General features: G+C 37.0%; 2 protein-coding genes across 2 annotated transcripts; both read left to right on the forward strand.

The window, feature by feature from the left end:
• Window positions 1-3,451: 3,451 nt before the first annotated feature.
• Window positions 3,452-4,194, forward strand: LOC149388381 (uncharacterized). Its single transcript, XM_089622408.1, has 2 exons — window positions 3,452-3,577; window positions 3,622-4,194. Exons 1-2 carry the CDS (start codon window positions 3,452-3,454, stop codon window positions 4,192-4,194), a joined length of 699 nt encoding a protein of 232 aa, XP_089478534.1.
• Window positions 4,195-13,619: 9,425 nt separating this feature from the next.
• LOC149388382 (protein FANTASTIC FOUR 2-like) lies at window positions 13,620-14,438 on the forward strand. Its single transcript, XM_089624493.1, has one exon. It carries the CDS (start codon window positions 13,708-13,710, stop codon window positions 14,353-14,355), a length of 648 nt encoding a protein of 215 aa, XP_089480619.1. The 5' UTR covers window positions 13,620-13,707; the 3' UTR covers window positions 14,356-14,438.
• The last annotated feature ends 2,850 nt before the right edge of the window (window positions 14,439-17,288 follow it).

Genomic DNA, 17,288 nt, shown 5'->3' on the forward strand with positions numbered 1-17,288 from the left:
GTAAATTTTTGATAAATGACCATGCTCTGATATTTACAAATCAAAATTTACGTAAATGCTCTGCAACTTCCCACTCATTGATTCATAATTAAAAAAAAAAAACTAATAAGCGGATTAATGAGAGTCGCACAAATCAAGGAGAGAAAATTTAGTATTTTTTTTCTTATTATTAAAAATTATTTATAGTTTACCTTCAAAATTTACAAATTAATCTCCTCTAATTTTTTTTCTAACACGTTAACCTCCTAAATTTACATTTCTGGCTCCAACTATTTGTTTTTTTGTTCATTATTGATCTGCGAGTCAACAATAATGAACCTTGAAACTTGAAACAAAATAAATTTGGTTTGTTTTATAAATGAGTTAATTTCACTACTACAGATTGGAATTTTTTTTTTTTTTTGAATAGTACGGATTTTCCATTAAAAATGGATAAAAAAATCTATCAATACAGGAGAATAACACCATAGTACATTGATTACCAAGACCTAAGTCGATGTGAATCTAACACTAAATTCCGGTAAAAGTACGATATGTGCAAACTTCCGACAACGGGAAGAATTACAAGCACCAATAGAGCACACAAGAGGCTCGTTAAAAAACCCAAAGATTGACGATGAAAAAATCCAACCAAACTCGGTCCGATAACCACGAATATGGTGGCTCTTCAACCTGCATAGATTAAAACCTAACAGGAAATCCACATCGGGATAGTGGACGACGACTAAACCGTCCCTAAAACAAACCAAATCAGACAAAACGCTGTAACAAAATAAATGAGTCTCAAATATTTTTAAAGCGAAAAAAATCAAAATAAAATTTAAAACCGCCACCAGAGATCGATAGCCTACACTGAAGAGCCTCGCATCACCGTCCCCGTTGCCGAGGAACCACGCCATTGCATCGTCGAGACCACGCCGCAGAAACTCCGTCGCCGAGGAGCCACTCCACAGCGTTGTAGCCGATGAGCCGTACCGCTCTGTCCCCTTCGACGTGAGCCTTCGCCGCGCAGAAACCGTCGTCGAGGAACCGCGCCGCACAGTCACCGGCTCCGGGGAGGCACGCCACAGCTCCGTCACCGAGGATCGTCGCCGCACCGACTCCGAGGAGACATACCGCAGCTCCGTCACCGAGGATTGTCGCCGCACCGACTCCTGAGAGACACGCCGAAGCTCCGTCACCGAGGATTGTCGCCGCACCGACTCCTGGGAGACACGCCGCAGCTCCGTCACCGAGTATTGTCGCCGCATCGACTCCGGGGAGACACCCCGCTCCTCCGCCGCCAACGTGCAGCAACGCTCCATCATCCCAAGCGTGAAACGATGCACCGCCGTCGTCAACGAGAAGCACCTCGGTTTCATCTGCGATGTGCAAAGCCACACAACCGCCGACGAGTAGCGCCACACCATGAACGCCAACAACCCACCACGCATGGGCGCCGCCGGCCATGGCATCGCCACCGAGGATCCGCAATCGACGACGCCTTGCCAAGCTCCCGCCGCCTCTCCACTGTCAAGCTTCGATAGATCTCTCTCACACCGGTGGCGTTTCATTATTTATATCTCCACCCCCAGAGCCGAAGGCACGACGGCGAGCGACAGTACAGATTGAAAATTCTAAAGCGAAAATTTTCCAACGGTTCATAAAAATCGTTGTAGTAAATATAATTTCTAACATATGATAAAAAAAAAGAAGTAAATAAACAATTTAAGAAATGATGAGTATATGTTTGTTCTAATTTATTTAGATTACTAACATGTTTACGATTATACAAAATGATTGAAGCAGAAACAAATTCAAGGGACATATATAAATGTAAGAGTTAGTAAATATTCTTAAGTTTCAACAACAGTACTGGACACATAAAACTAAATAATATATACCAAGTATGCCCACTTGAGTATGCCTATATATGTGCGATCATTATATTCGAGCTTTTATAAGTTCAACAACAAAGCTACGCAACCAGTAAACATGTATTTTATTCTAAACCATGAATTATGATATTGTTTAAGTGAACTTATAGAGCATTTTTATTAAATTTTCACATCCACCAATGTCATTTTTGTCAATGTCCAAGTCTCACGTGATTCTATCTCAATAAGCAATAATATTCTTGTCTAAAAAAATATTATGATAAAAACTTGTAGTAATGGCCTCATACATAAAATTAGATTGGGAATCTAGTGAGTGATTTTGTTCTTTTGTCTTTCCTCTGCCTTTGTTTTCCAATTCCTTTCATTTGATGACCTCAAGACTTTCTTTCCTCACATAAAAAAAAATATATATATGTAAAGAAGTTGATGTTACATAGTGCAGTGTCAGATTTTGGAGTGGGAACCGCCCATATAATTAGTGTTTTATGGGCCATACTAAATAGATGTAATGTTTTGATGAAATTATCCATTTACTACTCGACAAGTGTTTATCTTTTGCAAGAATTTTTTTTTTTTTTGGAGTACAAAACTAAAGCACGTGAAAAGAGGAAAAGGTGAAGGAATGAAGAAAAAAAAGTGCTCAGCACTCCCATCAAAGATCAAACAATATTTGTTTCCTTGCTGCGATGACATCAAAATACAAATAGTAAAAAAAAAGTACAAGTACTAGAGGAAGCTTTCTTTCTAGACGTGTTTGCTCCAAAAATCACAAAAAATAAGTAAAATAAGCAAAATCAAGCGCAGAGGCTATCATTTGAGATTATTACATAATCAAATATATTTTTACGTTGATTTAGTTTTGTTTGGCTGTATCAATGGCATAAATAGCATATAATAATTAAAACAAAGAGTTATAAAATTGTTCAAAGCGAGAAGAGCATCATGATCATGTTCATAACCTTTATTATGAATTGACGTTCTTTAATTTGCTATGAATTATATGCTTTTTGAACGTCTTTCGTAAACTCATGCTAGCTAGTGTCATGTTCTTATGATCTTATCACATATATTTTAATAAGGTGTTGAAATAGCAGTGTTTTGTGTTTGTTATCGTGAAGAGTTGATGTGTCTTAGACGCTAAGCTATCTTTTGTGTTCGTTTTATTTTAAGTTTAAGTTTAGTGTTTTACTCTTTTATCCTCTCTTTTATGTTTTAAGTGATGATAGATTAGTCTTTTTCTTTTTACAGTTTTGTCTGTTAAATACTGTACGATTCCTCTTTTTGAATTCAATGAAAACTTTCATCATTCTTTTAGTTTTACTGATTCTCTCTCTAAACAAATCTTTTTCTTTTTACGGTTTTGTCTGTTAAATACTGTACGATTCCTCTTTTTGAATTCAATGAAAACTTTCATCATTCTTTTAGTTTTACTGATTCTCTCTCTAAACAAATCCAATACTCGATCCGTAAAATGGTATCAGAGCGACTTTCGTGACTCTAGGGTTCATTGGATCCTCACCGATCTTCTTCCTCCTTTTCATCTTTGACTCTGCTTTTCTACGCGACGATCGGTGATGACGACGGAAGAAGCAACGATTGAGGAAAGATTGGCAGCGGCGATTTCATCGAGGAAATCTCCGATCGATGATTCTCTTGATCCGTTCTTTTTGCATCACACAGATTCTCCGGGTATGATCTTGGTAACTCAGCAGATGAATGGCGAGAATTATCCGTCCTGGAGTAGATCGATGAGGATGCGCTTTCAATCAAGAATAAGCTTGGTTTTATCGATGGATCCATCAAGAAACCTGACGAATCTGAGGTGAATCTCTTCCATTCTCGGAGAAGGAACAATAATATTGTGATTACCTGGATTTTGAATTCTTGTACGAAAGAAATTGCATCGAGTGTTGTATATGGAGAGTATGCCAAGGATATTTGGGAAGATCTTAGAGAGAGATATGAGCAAAGCAATGGTCCGAGAATCTTCGAACTACGTCGTGAGATCATGAATCTGGTTCAAGATAAGAAATCTGTGGGGGTTTACTTCACAAAACTCAAGATTCTCTGGGAGGAATTGAGTAACTACAGGCCACCTTGTGCTTGTACTTGTGGAGGATCTAAGGAATTGCTCAATTTTATGCAAAATGAGTACGTGATGAAGTTTTTGATAGGGCTCAATGACTCTTTCTCTACTGTTCGAGGTCAAGTCATGTTAATGGATCCTTTACCACCGATCAACAAAGTGTTTGCCATGGTGTGCCAAGATGAAAAACAAAGGTCAATCAGTGCTGATATCTTTGCCGGTCAAGACTAATCAAGTTCAGTATCGATGGCCGTGAATGACCAGAGAAGAGCCAATAGTAACAATGTCAACAACAAGAAAGATCGTCCTATATGCACTCATTGCAAAATGTCAGGACATACCGTAGACAAGTGCTACAAGCTACATGGCTATCCCAATGGATACAAACCGAGGTCAAAGAACTCTACAAACGTGGCTGAAGCAACATCGGAGGGGAAGAAGGAATCCAGCGGCTCAACATCAAATCTGAGCAACGACCAAATCCACCAGATCATCTCCATGCTCTCCAGTCAACTCGCATCACCTTTACCATCCCCTGAAGGTCAAAATGACATCAACATGACATCCTACCTCACAGGTTCATGTACTTTTGATAATAATTCAGGTTGTACTAACAGTTTTTGTCATAATTGGATTATTGACTCTCCTGTTTCTAAGTACATTTGTGCACATAGCTCAGGATACATTACTAACCCTAGCCATAATTGGATTATGGACTCCGGGACATCTAGACATATTTGTGCAAATAAGTCTCTTTTCTACAGTCTAAAAAAGATTACACAGTTCCACTATTACTTTGCCTAACCATATGGTGATACCTGTCCATTACTATGGTGATATCAACATAAACAAGAATCTAGTGCTCAAAGATGTTTTACTTGTTCCTGATTTCAAATTTAATTTGATTTCAGTCAGTTCTTTGACACTAGGTTCTTCTTTGATTGTTACATTCTCACATGATGACTTTGTTGTACAAGATATCATGACCAAGATGATGATTGGCAAGGGTGAAATTCAGGGAGGGCTGTATGTGCTCAAGACTGTAACAGACACCATTTTCAGCAATATTACTGCACAGACTTGGCATAACAGGCTCGGTCACCTCTCTTTTAAACGTTTAGATTCTTTAAAATCTAGGCTCTCTTACATACCATCAAATAAACACGATCCTTGTTACATTTGTCTTCTTGCTAAGCAACGTAGACTTCCTTTTAATTCTCACAATCATTTGTCTGAAAAGATCTTTGACTTGATCCATTGTGATGTGTGGGGTCCTTATGCTGTGACTTCACGATCTGGTCATAGGTTCTTTTTGACTCTTGTAGATGATTGTAGCAGGTTTTGTTGGATTTATCTCATGAGGAACAAATCTGATGTTCATAACATCATTCCAAAGTTTTGTGCTATGGTTAATACTCCAAAGTTTTGTGCTATGGTTAATACTCAATTTTGCACCTCTATCAAACAGTTTAGATCCGATAACGCTAAATAGTTAATTTTCTCTGATTTCTTCTCAAAGACAGGTGTTCTACATCAATATTCTTGTGTAGAAACTCCCCAGCCAAACTATGTGGTGGAAAAAAAGCACCAACACTTGCTAAATGTGGCCAGAGCTTTATATTTCCAATCTCAAATTCCCATTGAATATTGGTCTGACTGTGTCTTAACTGCAGTGTATCTCATCAATCGGACTCCAAGTCCCCTCTTGTCCAACAAATGTCCTTATAACATCTTCTTTTCAAAAGAAGTTGACTACATTGTGATGAGAGTTTTTGGGTGCTTGGTTTTTGCTTCTACCCTGCAGTCCCATCGCACCAAGTTTCAACCCCGAGCTAGGAAATGCATTTTCCTAGGCTATCCACTAGGAATAAAGGGCTATAGATTGTTGGATTTACACACTCGTGAGACCTTCATCTCACGAGATGTAATCTTCCATGAAAATATTTTTCCCTTCCATAATATTAAGACTAAAGCTGTGCTTATTGACCTTTTTCCTGATATTGTTTTGCCTCTACCTTTAGCTGATTTATCTGAAAAACATCACTCAGATAGCATGCCTGCAGCTAAAATCACTGAAGCATATAAACTAGTTGAAGTACCAACTACTCAGCCTAGTTGTCAACAAGGGGAAGACACTTCTACCTATGATAATAAGGAAGATAATTCTGTTCCTGTCCGGAGATCAGACAGACCAAGAGCACCGCCAACTAAGCTTCGTGATTATCACTGCAATGTGGCTAAGATGAGTTCAGGTGTACAATTTTCATCTCCTCATCACATATCTAAATTTTATTCTTATGACTCATTGAGTTATCAGTTTTACCATTACATCATGTCTATTTCAGACCACTATGAGCCACAATATTATCATCAAGCATGCAAACATGCACATTGGAGGCAAGCTATGCATGATGAATTGAAGGCCATGGAAGACAATCACACCTGGACCATTGTGGATCTACCATCCGACAAAAAGAGCATTGGATGTCGATGGATATACACAAACAAGTTCAATTCTGATGGCAGTTTGGCAAGACACAAGGCTTGGCTAGTTGCAAAAGGGTACAACTAGAGGGAGGGTGTTGATTTTATTGACACTTTCTCTCCGGTAGCTAAGCTTACAACTGTGAAAGTTCTTTTAGCTTTATCTGCCTCACATAATTGGAAACTTGCTCAATTAGACATCAATAATGCCTTTTTAAATGGTGATCTTTTTGAAGAAGTCTATATGGATATTCCTTTAGGCTATGATGGACAGGGGGAACACAATAACTGTCTACCTAAACGTGTTTGTAAGTTGCATAAGTCCATCTATGGACTTAAGCAAGCTTCAAGGCAGTGAAATATAACCTTTACTAAGGCTATTCTGTCTTCTGGTTTTCATCAGTCAAAATCCGATTACTCCTTATTTACACGTGGCTCCAACAATGATTTTGTGGCTATTCTTTTGTATGTTGATGATATTATCATTGCAGGACCAAATGCTACAGTCATTGAGGGAGTTAAGGCTTATCTGCATTCCAAATTTAAACTAAAGGATCTTGGTCCTTTGAAATTTTTTCTTGGAATTGAAATTGCTAGATCATCCTCTGGTATTGTCATTAGTCAAATGCAATACACTTTACAGATACTAGAGGATTATGGTTTCTTGGACTCGAAACCAGTGTCAACTCCTATGAATCCGAGAATTTCTTTAAACTCAGAGGATGGTGTACCACTTGAGAACATTACCCACTACATGAGTTTAATTGGCCGCCTTTTATACTTAACTATTTCTCGGCCATATATCACCTTTTCTGTTCATGCTTTAAGCCAATTTTTACAGGCTCCTCGTGATGTTCATTTGCAGGCAACACATCATTTACTGAGATACATCAAGAGCTCTCCTGGACAAGGACTGTTCTTCTCCGCGTCTTCATCTACTCAGCTAAAGGGGTTCTCTGATGCTGATTGGGGAACATGCCAGGATACAAGGAGGTCAGTCACGGGATTTTGCATGTTTATTGGGGACTCCTTGGTGGCGTGGAAGTCCAAGAAGCAGAACACTATGTCCAAGTCCGACAGTTCTGTTTTTCGACAACCAAGCGGCTGTGTATTTCGCCTCAAATCCAGTGTTCCATGAGCGCACAAAACACATAGAGATCGACCTATATTTTGTCGTGATCATGTTCAGCGTGGTGACATAAAATTGTTGCCGATACGCACTCAACATCAACTTGCTGATGCATTCGCAAAGCCTCTTCCAGCACCAGCGTTGCGATCGATCATGTCCAAGCTGTCTCTCAAGGATATCTTTCGTCCACCTTGAGGGGGAATGTTGAAATAGCAGTGTTTTGTGTTTTTTATCGTGAAGAGTTGATGTGTCTTAGACGCTAAGCTATCTTTTGTGTTCGTTTTCTTTTAAGTTTAAGTTTAGTGTTTTACTCTTTTATCCTCTCTTTTATGCTTTAAGTGAGGATAAATTAGGCTTTTTCTTTTTACAGTTTTGTCTGTTAAATAATGTACGATTCCTCTTTTTGAATTCAAAGAAAACTTTCATCATTCTTTTAGTTTTACTGATTCTCTCTCTAAACAAATCCAATACTCTATCCGTAAAACAAGGCATACTGTTGAGATGAAGTCCTATCACAGTTGACATATATTTAGTGACATGCATATAAATCATGATTAATCTTATCGTGTAATACTAGTCATTCATTAACAATTTGTATATTTTTTTCCTACTTTAACCAAATATGTTTGAAACTTTAAACAAAAGTGTAAATATTAAGCTACAAGAGATTAAAGAATAAAAAGGCAAACAAAATTCTGAAAAGTAGTTTCGAATTTAAAGACTTGCATGTCACAAATTTACTTCTAAAATTTATATCTAGTTACACACGTGTATATATATTTAGCTGTTGAATATTCATCGATATTGAAAAGTTGTATAACCATAAAACCTGTGTATCAGATATGGTTCATAAGCTACTCAATGAAACGTTTTGAGTCTAAAAATATGAGCTGAAGTAAAGCTTCAAATGAACGAGACTTGCAGAACTACATGTATTTGGTCTCCCAAGAGGGAAAATATCACAATACTAGACTTATATGGCCTACTGATATTTTTAATTTTAATACTTTATATTTCGGAGATTAAATTTATCAATAAAAAAACAACCATATATTTTTATTTTCAGATCGACCAACCATATTAATTTTCCCTATGTTTAGAACCTAGAATTTGAAGCATAGGTGGTTAAGATTTTAAATCCTTAATTTAATCCAAATTCAATTCAAGAGAATAAAGTAAAAGATCTAAATAGCGTAAGCGTACCGAATCCATTAAATTGAATGAACATGGTGGTGGTGATGATCTTTTAGTTGCAGTTTGTCTGAGAGTTTGAAGTATTATTGTTGATGGCGATATAAAAAAAGATACGTACTGCAATCAGGGACCTACTCTGTTATTAATAACTGCTTAATAACTGTCAGACATTTACTAATAACTATAACTTATTTCTAATTTGGCCCATTATCAAATTAGAATTAGTATTTATGGTAGCCACATAATAACCTCATGACAAATGTGTTCTTAAGTCACAAACTTTATTCTAAATTAGACCCTTATCAATTTTGACTTAATTAATAATGACTCAACACATTTATTTAATGACATTAGTGGTCCCAAAATTATTCTAAGACATTCAACCTATGACATTTAAAAAATTATTATAAATTTGAAAGTGACACAGACGAAGGCCTTTTGTATGTATTTTACAGACTTCAGAGTTATTTTATTTTATTTTATTATTTTTTTTTTTGCAAAATGGGAAAAAAAACAAATTAAAGAAAGAAACATAGAGAACCACATGTTGGGACATATTGTAATACATATATAAGAACACAGACAGAAAAGATAAAGAGGATATAATTTCGCTCCTAGATTCAGTAAGTGTGCTCTTCTGTGAAAGATCAACAAGAGTCTCTAAATAGGGAAAAGACTGAAGACAAAGGCTTTTACTAACTTCACAAACATCATTATCGTTCTCTTCTCATGGCAAACATATTGTAGTGCAATTCCCACCAGTATCTACGCTTTCGTTTCCTACGTTGCATAGTGAAAACAAAGAACTTTCGGAGTTGCTACCAAAACAAACAAAAAGTATATGATTTATTCAAAGTTTATGGATGATAATTAGAGGTCATGATAAGCAATCTATTGAGGTTTAATATGGAAAATTCTTCTGTAGTAACCGTTAAGTTATAGTTATTTTTCTCGTTTTTTGTGTAAAACACAACTATACACATGATTTCATATATATATATTTGTTGACATTTGTCCAATGATTAAATTGTCGGTAGTTGATGGTTTGATTTTACAAAAAATTGTGGATGGTAGATGATAAAAAAGGCTATGGAGATTTTAGAATAACTTTGTGCATAGAAAGAAATGCCAACAGAGACTTAATTTATTACATTTTTCATTACCAAAAAAATATGATTTACAAACTCAAATATGCAAATCAGAGATCAATACTTGAAAAACTGCTACTGAAGGGCAAAGTTTCCCGAATTACTAATAATTAGGAGGCCGATAATTATGCATGTAATGATATACATTAATCAAAGAAAACAATTTTGTATCATCAACATATGTTAGTCGTCCCACGTGAAGTGACTATATAGGTGGTAAAAAAAATGTCGGGTTGTTTGTCTCGAAGCAGGAAATTCAACCATGAGTGGGTACTGTGGATATACGCTCTAGCTCGTGATAATTCAGCTTGGTATGGATGAGCTTAGGATAGAAAGAGCTAGAAGTCAAAGAGACAGTCGTTCTTTGATGACAAGAAGTTCGTTTGTTTAGACGGATCAATTTCGAGTATCATTGAACTAAGAACATTGTTTTGTTTAAAAATTTACTAAGAAAATGTTTTATCGTGTATATTGCTAAAAAAATCTAACACGAAATAAGCAAACACGATAAGTTTGCGTTTTAAATGCACTTAATTATCATCCTATTGAACTCAAATCCAAGTGAGTCATTGAGCTTAAGTAAGTTTTGTAGTTTTCATTATTTGTTCGTATTTGTCACGAGTATCTAATTGTTGGAGCTAATTGAGAGATTTTTGGACAAACCCTAGATATTTGGAGACAAACCTATTGCGATCGACATGCCCGTGCTATAATGTTTTTAGGGTGACGCGCCTAAACAAGCCTAGAGCGGAAGCTGAGGACAAAGGAATAGAGGTCGATGAGGACGTGTTGGAGGAACATGCGATTACAAACATTTTTTTTTTCTCGGACCAACATTATATATCCCCGTTGAGTTGGTCGCATGCTTTAAAAGATGCGAAACCTTCTTTCGTGTTTGTATATGCTTCTTATAAGGCATAGTCCTTCCACCAAGCATTCGAGGAGGTGAACTAGATTTATACAACACGTTTTCTAAGTTTTTTTTAGAATCTTCAGATGAATAATCGAGCATAGTTTTTAATAAATGTTAGTCATTTGGCTAGTTATTACAACACTTTTTTCAAAAAATAAATGAAGTATTCACGTGTGTTAAAAGAAAACGTTTACAAACTTAATGACATCATTAAAACTGCCAAAATACAATTAGCGGCAAAAAAAAAAAAAAAAAAAGTGCTAGGGATTGCCACAACAACCCTAAACTTCCAGAATTTAACCTTTAAAATAGGAAAACCAATACTTATAACATCATTAAAACAAATCAACGTTTTTTCTTAATTTTTGCAATAAAAATAAATAAATAACTTCCAATTAAAAAAAAAGAATTAAAATATCTAAAGGTAAATCGAATTAATAAATATGGCTAGTTATTAAAAATAAAGCAATCTGGCTATTTTTTATTATCACTCTCTCTCTCTATATATATATATTTTAATAGTCAATTTTTTTGAGGAAACAGAGTTTTAATTAAAATTGGGTAAAAAAACCCATCAAAAAAGGAGAATAACACCTTAGTACATGGAACACCAAGACCTAAGTCGAAGTGAATCTAATACTAAGTTTCGATAATCGTACATTTTATGCATGCTTCCGACAATGGGAAGAACGACGAGCACAAATAGAGCACACATGAGGCTCGTTCAAAAACCCAAAGATGGTCGATGGAAAAATCCAATCAACCTCGGTCCGATGACCACGAAGAAGATCATGACTCTTCAACCTGCATAGAACAAAACCTAACAGGACATCCACTACGGGATAGGGGACGACGGATAATCCGACTCCAAAACAAACCAAATAAAACAAAGCACAACAATAAAATGAGAGGTTCATGACAACACCGAAAATTAAATAAGCTAAAATGAACGTTAAATGAGCGACCGAGATCTGATAAAAAACACCAAGATGATGGACGAAAGATGAACAAGAGGGGTCCCGTCGCACCACCATCGCCGACGAACCCAACCGCACTGCCAACGTCAACGAGCCCAACCGCACCTCTATCGTCGCCGATCGAGCCCAGCCGCACCGCCATCACCAGCGAGCCACTCTACATCACCATTGCCTACGAACACAACCGAGCCACCGCCAGCGGGCCACTCCGCACCGCCAAGGCTGACGAACACGGCCGCGCCGCAAACGTCGACGAGCCACACCGCACCGCTGCCGCCGCCAATGAAACCCGCAGCAACGCCTTTGCCCGAGGAATCCGGCAGCGCCGCATCCACTGTCGTCTCTGTCGGCCAGCAATGACCCCAAACAAAGACCCAATCTTCCATCATCATACTCGGATAAGAGAGTAGTCAATTAAATCTATTTAAAACAAAATATCGATTTTTTAATTCACGCCGATACTTCTATTATAGTATCTCAAAAATTGACTATTTCGATCCCTAACACAAATGTGATACTGATTTATAATATTTATGAGTGGACTAAATCCAGTAAGTAATTGAATTCTTATTCAACTTCAAGGTGAGTCCCTTGTCGCCTTTTTAATTATTCAAACACAAACGTAGGATCCGCTTGATACTCGCAGGCCAAAACTGGTTAAACACAAGTTGCTAATATTTCCTTCGTTGTCAGTGAGTGAGAAGAAATCGTTCTATTTATTTTATTATTCCCCCACTTGAGTCGCTTTTTTTTTTTTTTTTTTTTTTTTTGTTTGTTTGTTTATGTATATATCATTTAAAAGTAAAAGTTCAAACTCACACACACACAGGTATTTATTTTTGGGAAAATAACACATTTATACCATGCGTTTTAGTGAAATGTCGAGTTTAACCCTCGGTTTTTAAAAATGTCGAGTTCATACCCTATGTTTAACTAAAATGACGAAATTATACCCTCTTTTTAACTAAAATGACGAAATTATACCCTGAAATGAATAACAGCGTCACAAATCTCCCTTTCATTGATATTAACTCTTATATAAGAAAAACTAAATCAAATCTAAATCAGTGCCCTAACTTCCAAATTCTCAATTTTAAAATAAAAATAGCCTTAAATTGAAATTAAATAATAAAACTCATACCTCCTAAGAAATGACTTCATTCCGTGTTCGAATTGTAACTCTAAATCCTGGATTATCTGTTCGAATATGCGATTTTGATGACTATCAACTATCGATGTTTACCCCTTTGTCTCTTTCTGTGTTCTTCACTATTAATAGATTGTTGTTTATTTTTTAGTTTTTAAATAAATTACATATATGGCGCGAATGAATAAAGATAATTGATGTTTATATATAAATATTATAGTCAACGTCAATGAAAAGTCAATAAAAATAATATTCGTGACACTGTTGTCTATTTCAGGGTATAATTTCGTCATTTTAGTTAAACAGATGGTATAATTTCATCATTTTAGTTAAACAGAGGGTATGAACTCGACATTTTTGAAAACCGAGAGTTAAACTCGACATTTCACTAAAACACAGGGTATAAATGTGTTATTTTCCCTTTATTTTTTCCCTTTCGAATTTTTTTATTTTATTTTTCTCGCCTCTCACTAATAAATATTGTGTGGCAGCGTAAAATTTGTGGAATTCTAGTGGGCAATAATAAAAGTTGTCCTATTTCCCTCCTTACACTAACAAAAACCAGTGATAAATATTAACACCCAAACAAAATCTCCCAGCTTTTTTACACTATAAATCCACGGCCATTCCTTCACACTCTTATTCACAAACAACCCTTCTCTCTCTCTAAGAAATTACAACCTCAATTCTTTGCCAAAGTACCAACTCACTCAGCTCCAAAACACAGACTCTGTTTACTGTGGCAGACAAAAATGTCGACGAGCAGCGTTGTAGCCGAGCCACGTGTCACGAGCAAAGAGCTGAGCTTCCTCCAGGCGCTGGGCGAGGCGGCTCGATCCCCTGAGGCGGCGGTGTACGTACACCCGATGGTCCAGCGCTCGGCGTCGGCGCTCAGCCCCAGGAGCCTCAACATGTGCACCGAGAGCCTCGGGAGCGAGACCGGCGGCGTATCCGACGAAGATGACGTGTCCTCCCCGGCGGCGGAGATCCGCCGTCCGGCGCGGGAGCCGCGTCGGGGGAGAAGCCGCGGCGCGGCGTTCCCTCCGCCGCTGACGTCATTGGGTGGGGTCAGAGTCAGGTCTCACCGCGAGGACGGGAGGCTCGTCCTCACGGCAGAGACTCTGCCTTCGGCGAAGCCTTTCTTCCGCATGAGCCGGACCCACGGCCGGCTCACGCTCGAGCTGATCGGCTCCGAGCCGAGCCGAGCCGTCGAAGAAGAAGAAACAGAGGGGGTTGTGTGTGGTGAAGAAGAAGACGAGGAAGAAGAAACAGAGGAGGTAGGGGTAAAACTGGTAAAAAGGAAGCTTGGGAAGTACGGAAGGTGCACAGAAGGAAATAACAGCAACGGCAACGACAACGACAGAGTTTTGTGGGATCGTCCGTATTTGGTTGCCACTTAAAAAATTCCACCAATAATCTGACTTCTTTTTTTTTTTAGTTAAAACTTATGGATTAATTGTCTCTCTGAATTTCTTTGCTATCTGTTTTCGATTTTATCCCTAAGTGTTTTTTTTTTTTTTTTTTGGGTATCCTTCATTTAGTCGTTTTTGTTTCCGTACTTGGAAGTTCTGTAACATGGTAATGGTAGTTATTTTAGTTACTTTCGTCAAGTTGTTCTCCATTTCCGTACATGGATTTGTGGGATTTTATGGCGTATTAATTAATCTTATTCACAAAAGCCCCCCTAAGAAAGATTGAGAAATTTCATTTTATGAACCTAAAAATTAACAAAATATCGAGATTAGACCACATATTTTAAAAATATACAAAAATGGATTTTTGTCCCAATTTCGGACACAAATGCCCTTTTGAACAAATAAACTCATTTCACTTTCACTCTCTATCTTCTCAATCGATCATTTGGTCTTTCACACTCAATTTCGACGTGATATAACTAAATTCGACGAGATACGAGGGAATTCGACGAGCTATGATGACCTAAAAGGATAAAGTTTCACGTGAATTTGACTTTTTCGGCTTAAAATGCCCAAAAATATGAATTTTATCGTATAACATCGTACATTATTGTACGATATCTTACACTATCGTATATTCTCATACGTTATAATAATAATGTACATTCTAATTTGTTTGCATTTTATCGTACATTAAAATTATAATGTATCGTACCTCATCGAATTATATCGTATGGCATCGTACGTTATAATTATAATATACGATATCATACGATAGTGTACGATATAATACGATGAGATACGATACATTATAATTTTAATGTACGATAAAATTCATACAAATGAAATTGCATTACAATGTACAATAATATACGATAGTGTACGATAATGTACGATTCTATACGATAAAATTCATACTTTTTGGACATTTTAAGCGGAAAAAGTCAAATTCACGTGAAACTTTATCATTCTAGGTCATCATAGCTCGTCGGATTCCCTCGTATCTCGTCGAATTTAGTTATATCACGTCGAAATCGAACGTGAAAGACCGAATGAGAGATTGAGAAGATAGATAGTGAAAGTGAAATGAGTTTATTTGTTCAAAAGAGTATTTGTGTCCGAAATTGTGACAAAAGTGCATTTTTAGATATTTTAAAAATATGAGGTCTAATCTCGATATTTTGTTAATTTTTAGGTCCATAAAATGAAATTTCTCTTTTAAATGTCAGGCAATATTTTAAATGTCAGGCATTTAATGATACGAAAAGACTACACATAGGTACTAATCTCGTGCAATATAAGAACTTAGCAATTACGAAGTTGCAAGACATGAGAATTCTACAATTCTATAGAATTAATTGAGGTATTTTTATAATAACACTAAAATTTAATTTTTTTGGAATTTTTATAGGCCAAATAAATAGTATTATTTTTAATTTGCTGTAAAAATTACACAAAATATTAAAGCTAACTTGCACCGAAGGCACGCCATGCATGCGCTATCCACATGACATGGCGCGCCAATGTGAATTTTACACTAGCATGTGGAGCTTTGCTGGGAGTGTGCCGCAATTTATCAATATGCAATCAGAATTAAGTCATTAGACCCGCTAAGCTTGAAAATTAAGGAGCATTAAATATGGGCAACAGTGGCGAAAGTTGATGGAAAAACCACTTTCAAACGTTAATTTTCTATCATTAGAAGCTATTTCCTGAAGCTAGTAACTGTAAAAAGCGCCATCTGTGGGATAGGAGGAACAGAAGTGGTCCCCACATAAGTTATTGCTTTCGATAATTACCATTGGGGCTGAATGATTTGTATTTATTTTATAGATCTTTATATAAATCTTAGCCGTCCACTGCATGAATGTTTGATGTATCAATGGCCCATCTAATATATCTATCGAGGCTCGAAATATTTTTCAAAAATTAAATTTTAATCCTTATTCCGAATTCTCATTTTTTTTCACACCAAACTCAAATTCTCTCTCGATCTTATGCTCTCAATCTCAAAGTACGTACTATAAAGTTTATATTATTTATTTCTATTTATACACTTCAATTTATTTTAGTAAGTTTATATTTTTATCAAGTCTCGAGAATGTCTTCGTCGTTAACTCATCACAGTTGTTGTCGAAGTTCTAGTCGTACTCGTTCTCACATACCTTCACCACCACCACGTGAGCAACCAAAGTTCAACAGCTAAATACCGCCTCTCCCACGCGCCATCCAATATCCACAAAATTGCTTAAATCTTTCTCAATATATCAATAACAAAAACACCAAATATGCTTTCGTCCCAGCTCCAACATATTCATAGGAACCTCCTGGTTACTCTAAAGAGCTATCCCAATTGTCCCAGACTCCCCTTATGTTACACTACAATATCAATATAATACATAACCTCCTCAATACAACACACCACCTCAACAACCTTATAGTTCACAACCACATCCATACGAAGACACTTATATGGTATATCAAGAACAACTTTTGTAGATTTCACAAGATAAGCTCCTCCACCACCACCTCCACTACAAGATCCAAGAAATCTACCACCTCCACCACAAAACTCACAAGACCAACAAAACGACAAGGTCAATGCAACAAATTTGGGAAGCTCATCAACGCCGCCAACACCAAGCAAAGGACTTCATTGATCCACCATTACAAGATGTGCGTGGCGGCCGAGTCTTCCTCGGCTCAAGCAAGTCCACCACCTCCACCATAAAACTCACGAGACCAACAAAATGACGGGGTCAATGCAACAAATGTGGGAAGCTCGTCAATGCCGCCAACACCAAGTAAGGGACTTCGTTGATCCACCACTACAAGATGTGCATGGCGACCGAGTCTTCCTCGGCTCATGCAAGTTCTCATGATCCCGAAGAGTTTAGAAGAGAATTTGTTCGATATAT

The sequence above is a fragment of the Urtica dioica genome, chromosome 8 (genome assembly GCF_054948205.1).
Source record: "Urtica dioica subsp. dioica isolate 48M chromosome 8, U.dioica_male_clone48M_v1_H2, whole genome shotgun sequence".
NCBI lineage: Eukaryota > Viridiplantae > Streptophyta > Magnoliopsida > Rosales > Urticaceae > Urtica > Urtica dioica.